The following is a 7,712-nucleotide window of genomic DNA, read 5'->3' as shown; positions in this document are numbered from 1 at the left end:
CTCTCTCTTTTCCTTTCTTTTATGGGCTGATTTAGTCTGCTTCCCATAGTGATAGTGCTCACAAAATTCAAAATCAGAAAAACTCAAATGGGTACATAACCCAAATAGCATAAGAGTTTCATTCCATTTTAGTACTTGGCTACTCGATTATTACAACGATATGATCAGACACCCCTAATACATGTAAGGGATACAAAGTCCCACAGTTGGCACCCTTGGCCAAAACCATAGAGCCCTTCTGAATCCACCTGCATATGTTGATAGACAGCAAGCTATCCATGCACCAAATGTGTAGGAAATGGTGCCACCAGGTACTCCCACAGGTACACAATCAAGGGCAAATGATGGATCATCTATTGGTGGCAATGATGAGCCAAATGTGACTGATATGCAGGTGGGACAGCAAGTTGAAATGCCCTTCAAAAGAACATCTAGAGTGTCTAGACCGCCTTGAGAGATTTGTTCCAAGGGAAGACTGTGATCCTTAGTGATTGCGAGGAGCCTTCTTGCTACAGAGAGGCTATGATGCGCGAGGATCAGCGCAAGTGGGAGTATGCTATGCAATCAGATATGAGTTTACTCATAAAAAATAAGACTTGGGACTTGGTTTCTTTGCTACACGGTTAATAATTTTCTTTAACAACACTTCTCATTGAATGCAATGTCGATTTCATAATTGAAGATTTGGGCAAGAGAAGTTTCCTAAATCTTATAGAATTTTAGAAAGAACCTTAATATTTTATCTTTTAAAAAAAATCGCCCATAAACAGAAGTCAATCCATGAACTTTAACCTAGGAGTAGATGCACCATTTCTATTATCATCATTAGAGATATGGGGAGGAGCAGGAATCATGTTTATCTTATACACGTGATTTAGATTATAATGACAAGGAACATTCTTAAGCTTTAGATGAGTTCTCAGTTCACCAAACCCTAAGATGGTGCCACATGGGCACATAATCCTGACAAAGGGACTGTGCAAAGCCATGGCTGCGATGTGGGAAGCATGTAGATCTGCAAGTGGGCAATACAGGGAGCAGCTGTATGGACTGGAAGAGCAGCCATGCATGCGGCAGCAGACATGCCAATAACTCTTACATGACAAATTGGAGGATTTGTTGCTTCTTGCCGCTGCCTTGCTCGGTGCAAGGTCAGGTTCCCCTACAGCCTTGCCCAACAAAGCCAAGCATCCCGCTTCCCTTCGAATGGGATGCAGTCTACCCCCCAACTCAGCCAAAGAGCAAGCTAGCTAACCAGCCAAGTCAGCAAACCGGCAAGATTGTTCCAACCTCTAAAAAGGCTGCCCAGCCAGTCCATAACAGCTCATCACTGGACTCCAACAGAGTCCATGAGCAGACCTACCCATGTGTATTCCCTCCCATCCTATTGCGCTGATCTCTTCCTCCAATGACAGTAACAAACATGTCTTTGTGAGAATATTTCCATTCCAAACATGCATTTGAGCTTCATGAAGTGACCAATACAAGAAGACAAGTTTTCAAAAGACAAGAATATGTTTAACAAGATGAATTTTATTCATGTGGCCTGCCAAGAGAGATAGAAAAAGAAGAGAGAGAAGAAGGAGAAGAGAGAGAGAGAGAGGTGAACTTTGCCCAATGTGAGAGATGGAGAGAAATGGAAGAGGAGAGAGAGGGAATGCTCAATGAATGCACGTCCAAATTTTAACAAAAACTTGGAAGAGGAGAGAGAGGGAATGAATGCACTTCCAAAAAAGCAAACCCAAATTTGAAAGAGATGCTCTAAAGTCAACACACCAACCAATCAAAGAATTTGAAAGAAAAACACATCTGAAAAATGCTAGAAATTATTTTTACTTATAAAAGTGTTGAACCTTCACTAACACTCGGGCAGGCCAAAAAAGACGATATACATTTCATAAAAATATATCCATTCCCTTCAATACTTTAAACTTTTGAGCTTCATGGAAAAGGATACAGAAGAAATGTTGTGGAGAAATTTTCAAAAAAAAAAAACAAAACTATGGACACAAAACAGAGCACAAGACGAGGCAGGAACGCTCTTAAGTACAGCAAAGAGAAAATCTCATTGGTAACTGAAGCACAAGCTTGTGGCTGTATTTTAACGCAAGCCATTATCTGTTGGAAGCAATTCGGGGCACGTGATATCTCCATCAATGGCTATTAGCAGGCCTGAACTGATTTAGGACCTTGCCATTGTTTTTTTGGCTCGACGGCTGCCTTCTCTCTCCCAATGTAGAGATGAAATCCTAAAAATAACTTGACTGCTGGGGTATCTTTTCTGCATTCCCAAGTATCGTGGCAGCAAGCTTTTTTATTGGATGCGAACCTTGTTGCATCAATTGGATCAATCCGAGCTCTTCTGCTTTCCCTATCACAGCACGATAATTCTTATCACGTGTCATTTTCTCAAGAACTGGAAGGACCCTTTCTTGTGCTTCAGGAGAACCCTTTGTGAGCAGCTGTACAATTGGTCGCAAGCCTTGAGCTTCTGCAATTGCCTTTATTCCACGACCCCATGTCTCATTAACCAAAAGGGTGTCTAGCGCATTGAGGGCGGCTTCGTCTGCACGACACTCCCTTTCACACAATGTTTCCACAAGAGGGGCTATGGCATTTGCCTCCACCAAACAGAATGACAATCTTGCTGAACAGATCTTTCCATGAACAGTACATACATCAGAACTTTTGGGTACCCAGCAGCAGAATAATGTCGAGCTGCTACTTTGAGTAGCCGTAATGCTAAGATGCATGGTCTTTTCTGAGAGCTGAGCTAAAGCAGTCGCTGCCCTTTGCTTTGACAATGCTGTCCCTGAATTAAGGATACGTACAAATATACTAGTTGCCTCGAAGTGAATCAGCTCTTCAAGGACATGAGAAAGAGGCTTGCCAGTAAAGAGAATGAAGACTCCTAATGCATTCTCTATAATGCAATCGCTTTCTCGTGATGGGGTATGGGCATCTTGGCTTGACAATAGCTGCATCACTGCTGGCAAGGCTTCTGTTTTTATCAACATATCCATGACCAAAGAATTATGTGAGGGAAGTTTTGACAAAATACCTGAAACTAAAACCTTCTCTTCAATCTTTGAATTTGGAAGTGCTTTGACAAAGTTCCTGATGTGTTTCTCCTCCAGACTCTCTACGAGATGCTGGCCATTGGTATCCTCTGTCAAAATGTTAAGTAACCTAAGCGTGGAAAGCCTTACGCCCATGTCCCTTTCCTCACATAGTGATAAGAGCAGCTGAATTGCCCCTGCATCCCTCATCTCCTCTTGGGCTCTACCAGTTGTCTCCATACTAGCAACTCCCAACAGAATCTGTAACAGGTGCTCCTTGATTGAATAGTGAGAGTCAGTAGCAAGAAGAACTATTAGGGCACAAATGGTTTCTTTTTCTTCCAGGAGCTTCAAGCTTGCATGTGCCTCTGTTTCTGTTGAGCTTCTTGGCATTGGCATTGCGAGGTAGGCAAGAAGTTCTGCTGCCATCTCGTGGCACCTGCTGTCTGCATTTTCCCTATTTTGCAAGAGCTCGAGCAGAGGTTTAACAACATCTGTTTCTAGAAGTGCACCTCTGATGTTAGAGTGTCTTGAAAGATTTTGCAGAGCTGTAAGTGCAGCCCGATTTGCTTCGAAATTCCTTTCATAAAGCACATGGACCAGTGGAGGTAAGATCCCTTGTTGCACTAACGTTGCCCTGCTGTAATCAGTCAGCGTGCATTCTCCCAACAGCTTTGCCATTTCGACCTTATCATAGATAGATCCTGATTCATGTCAATCCAAGCCATCAAAAAAGAGACAAAGGCATCGTAAACTTGTGTAACGTGATGGTAAATCCATCACTTACCAGGATATTCCAAATTACAGACACTAGGAGATCTATATTAAAGCATTATTATCAGGAGTAAACACAAACGAAGACTAAGCACTCCAAAATTCATTTATCAAAGTTATTCAGTAGGAGAGAAATTGATTGCAAAGGCTGATGGATCATGTGGAAAAGAAAAGGTGCCTCACCAAGTTTAAGCTTGCTGATCAAAGGGGCAAAGTGATTAGCTTGGGTCATGCATTTCAAATTATCAACTGCGACCGAAATGTTGTCCAATGTTTCCTGTGCACTGTTAGCAAGATGTGTGTCGTCACTACTGACCAATGCAACCAACTGCAGAATACAACTCCTTGCTTTCCCCAGACTACCACACAGTTTTGAATCTTTTGAAAGCTCCAGAAGCACTGCGACTCCCTGAGCTCTGATCCCAGTATTTTCTTGAGCAAGACACTCTACTGCAAGGTTTATTCCATCTTGAGTGGTGATCAGCTCCTGCATGATTTTCAACATGCATGGATTTCACTAAATCGTGAAGTCTTAAGAAACAGTTCCACGATGCTATCACATTTATTCTGCAAATTTGAAGCAATCTGGGTAAATTCTATGATGTAGCAGCAAACAGTTGTTCATAATATGAGTCCAGACGATTGGGACAAAACAAGCAGAAGCATTACTTCTATGAAGTAGCAGCGAACAGTTTTTTTCCAAATATGATTCTAGACAATTACGACAAAAAAAACAGCAGGTCTACCTTATTTCTGGAACTCTTTGCTGCCAAACTTGACAGGCATTGCATGGCTTTGTTCCGAATGGAAATTTCATCACCAAGCCTTGCAAGCATTACCAATCGTGGAATTAAGAGCGCATCGATGGTAGTGAGGTCTCTGGCCTTGTTAATCATTTGACAAAGTTCAGAAAGTGATTCATCCACCTCCCCCATATTATCGGAATAGATCTTCTCAGCTGCTTTCTCAAGCTTACTCATCGCATTCCTTTCTTTCCACTCTTTTATCGTCTCCAATAGATTTAAATTCGGGTCCAATGCAAACGTTTCTAGAGGAGCACCTGTGACCGGACAAGTTTTGTTTCCTTTATCAAACCATTCCTGAATAGCTGTCTTTTCAAAAGAGAAACCTGAACTAATTTCCACAGGATCCTGCATCAGCCGTTTTGTAAGTGGACAACAGAAAGATTTGATGGGGATATCCTCATTTGGTGGGGAGGATGCGCTGTCACTCCCAGTGCCTGAAAGAGGGTCTGACCTATACAAAAAGGCAATTACCTGCTCAAGGTAATGGGCTTCAGCTTGGCGCTTGTGTTCTTCCAATTCTGTCTTTTCCTTTTTGACTGCCTCGATTTCGCGTGCTACGAATGAAAAATCCATAGAGGCTCCTGTTACTTTGGCGATCTCACGCAGCAATTGGAGTTCATTTTGACTATTGATGTGCTCTTCTCGGAATGCATCTTTAAGTTTCACCGTGATTGCCTCAGTTTCAACTGCAGCCTTGAATTCAGACGTCTTTAGTTTTTCACATAACTCAACTATCTTCGCACTTGTGTCAAGGGAAAGATCCAGCTCTGCTAGGCCTAAACGATCCAAACACTTTCCAATCTCGAGTGTTATCTCTTGTATCTTCTTTGGAATGTCCGGACTCTTGAGAAGAAGCAAGCATATACTGCCTGAGCTACTGCTTTGCAATAGTTTCAAGGCCTTCTCGATCGCAGCATCCAGATCGCATAAAGCCAGTTTCATAGATTCCGAAGCGTCTTGAGTATTCTTCTTACGCAATTCCAACAGAATGGGCTTCATTCTGTCAACCATCTTAGCGAGTTCATCGAAGTGCTCTTTGTGGACGAGCACATTATTAGCGGCCTCAACGGTGTCAGCAATCCGAAACAACAACTTGGCAAAGACTTCACTGATGGGAACGTCATTTTGGGCGGCAGGCATGGTGCCGCGGGCAGCCCAATTATTCTCTGCAGGCTCTACAAAGTCTACGAGGCGATCAAGTTCGGCTTGAAATACATTTCAATGGTGATGAGAAAATTGCAAAGCTGCAGATGGGAGGCGATTGTGAGCTTGATGAGGAGGGAGGAAGAGGATGAGGAGAAGGTGCTGCTGCATCGTACGACCGAGTCGTCATCTTCCAGCAGGTGCGATGGTCGTGGGCTTGGTCCAACTCCACTCGTCTTTCACAAGACTTGACTTTTGTGTCCTCCCATCGTAGCTTTTCTACACGGCTTCTTGACCCATCTTGTCCTCTCGCGAGCTTGACCGTCTTCCAACCCCCAGCTCAACCCCAAAGCTCGCCCCCTTCCCTCTGCCCCTCCCACCCTTCCTCCATTTTTCTGCTGCAAATCCTCCTCCTTCTCCCCTCGTCGCCCCTTCTCCTCCTTGCTGTAATCCCTCCTCTTCCTCCTCTCCTCGCCCCAGCCCCATCCTCCTCCTCGCCCCTCCGTCCTTGATTTCTCTCCCCTTCCATCTGCTCCCTGCTCCCTTCACAATGTGCCTTCTCTCTCCCTCTGCCCACCTCCATCGCCTCCTCCCTTGCCCTCTCTCCCCTTCCATCTGCTCCCTCCTCCCTTGACAATGCTTATCTCTCTCCCTCTGCCCAACTCCATCGCCTCCTCTCTCCTCCCCTTGCTCCATCCGGCCTTTAGACTCCTAAGGTGGTCGTGACCCTTGCTGGCTGCCAACGACTCTTACGTCACAAATGGACGCTTTTTCCTGTGCCTTGCTGCTGGGTGCACGGTCAGGTTGTTCTGTAGCTTTGCCCAACAGAGCCAAGCGTCCCGATTGTCTTCCTGTGGCCCTTGAGCACAGAATTTGGATTCAACGAGGCGAGGAGGGCTGATAAAAGAATTGTCCCCGCGACAGTTTGAATTTCTATGAAAAGTAGGGCGAATCTTAGCGTGTAGATTAGTGTTTAATTTCATGTTAGTTGTTGATGGGCATTAAGGAGATCATGGGCATGAAGGATTGAGACTAAGGGAGGTTTCACGAACGGGCGCCGGACATTGGACCATGGGCCCTTCGTGTCTGGTGGTTAAAGGGGAGCTTGGGCATAAGCACTTTCACAAACGGGCGTCTAACATACATATAAATTTAACTATATTAGCAAATGAGAAGTAACCAAGTGGTTATCAATTCTCTACTCTTGTACATCTCCAACTTTTTTTGGACGGCCTTGGACTGTCGCCCAAGATAAATCCTCTACTCAAACTTTATTGGGATTTCACATAAGCATGTCTGCGCCCATTTGTGGAACCATTTGAGGGCGGACAATTGAAATGGTAGCATGCTATTCGCCGATATCATTTTTGCTAGGACATCCGGCCTGATTGTGAATCCTACCTAAGCGTTTGTTTTTCCTTTCTTTATCTAGGGGGATTCGCCTTAAATGAATGCTATCATGGAAGGATAACGTGAAAGGGGAATTAAAGGTTGTCCTAATCTAAGGGTGGCGTTGTCCTTAAATGAATGCTATCGTGGAAGGATAAATTGAGAGGGGATTTAGGGCCTGTTCCTGGGTGCATGCACCTAGGTGTGTGATAACGACAAGCGAAGTGGTGCCCAAATGAGTCTGTCCTTGCATCCAAGGGCTGGATTGGCCACCGACGGCCAATGCGTCGTTATTACACACCTGGGTGATGTTGGCTTGGCATTGGTGGAAACAAAAGCCACAGGAACCCACTCGCACGGCTTAGGCTTCTTCACAGTTGTCGCAGCTTCACCACTTGCGCCACAGGAACCCACTCGCACGGCTTAGGCTTCTTCACAGTTGTCACAGCTTCACCACTTGCTTGAAGCTTCCCCAGTTATTGAACTGACGTATTCCCAAGTGAGATTTAGGCGTCTGAAATCTACCTTTATGGAGCTCAAG

General features: G+C 44.6%; 1 protein-coding gene across 1 annotated transcript; it reads right to left on the bottom strand.

Moving 5' to 3' along the window:
* Positions 1-1,945: 1,945 nt before the first annotated feature.
* LOC147889687 (U-box domain-containing protein 43-like) lies at positions 1,946-6,092 on the bottom strand. Its single transcript, XM_087391687.1, has 3 exons — positions 4,580-6,092; positions 4,017-4,320; positions 1,946-3,763 (listed from the first exon to the last, which is right to left on the bottom strand). The coding sequence occupies exons 1-3, from the start codon at positions 5,777-5,779 to the stop codon at positions 2,250-2,252; spliced, it is 3,018 nt and encodes a 1,005-aa protein (XP_087247813.1). The 5' UTR covers positions 5,780-6,092; the 3' UTR covers positions 1,946-2,249.
* Positions 6,093-7,712: the final 1,620 nt, after the last annotated feature.

This window comes from Dipteris shenzhenensis, chromosome 20 (assembly GCF_047967505.1).
Source record: "Dipteris shenzhenensis isolate YYH24624 ecotype China chromosome 20, Dip_SZ_1.0, whole genome shotgun sequence".
NCBI classification, from domain to species: domain Eukaryota; kingdom Viridiplantae; phylum Streptophyta; class Polypodiopsida; order Gleicheniales; family Dipteridaceae; genus Dipteris; species Dipteris shenzhenensis.
The sequence above is the reverse complement of the archived record's forward strand: the minus strand, read 5'-3'. Positions and strand labels throughout refer to the sequence as shown.

What these genes read in the sequence shown, in the direction of transcription:
- LOC147889687 (XM_087391687.1), bottom strand. Translation starts at nt 5,779, where the DNA reads ATGCCTGCCGCCCAAAATGACGTTCCCATCAGTGAAGTCTTTGCCAAG. An exon ending in CAAAGAGTTCCAGAAATAAG is followed by an intron (nt 4,321 to 4,579) that starts GTAGACCTGCTG and finishes AAAATCATGCAG; the next exon opens with GAGCTGATCACCACTCAAGA. An exon ending in GATCAGCAAGCTTAAACTTG is followed by an intron (nt 3,764 to 4,016) that starts GTGAGGCACCTT and finishes GACATGAATCAG; the next exon opens with GATCTATCTATGATAAGGTC.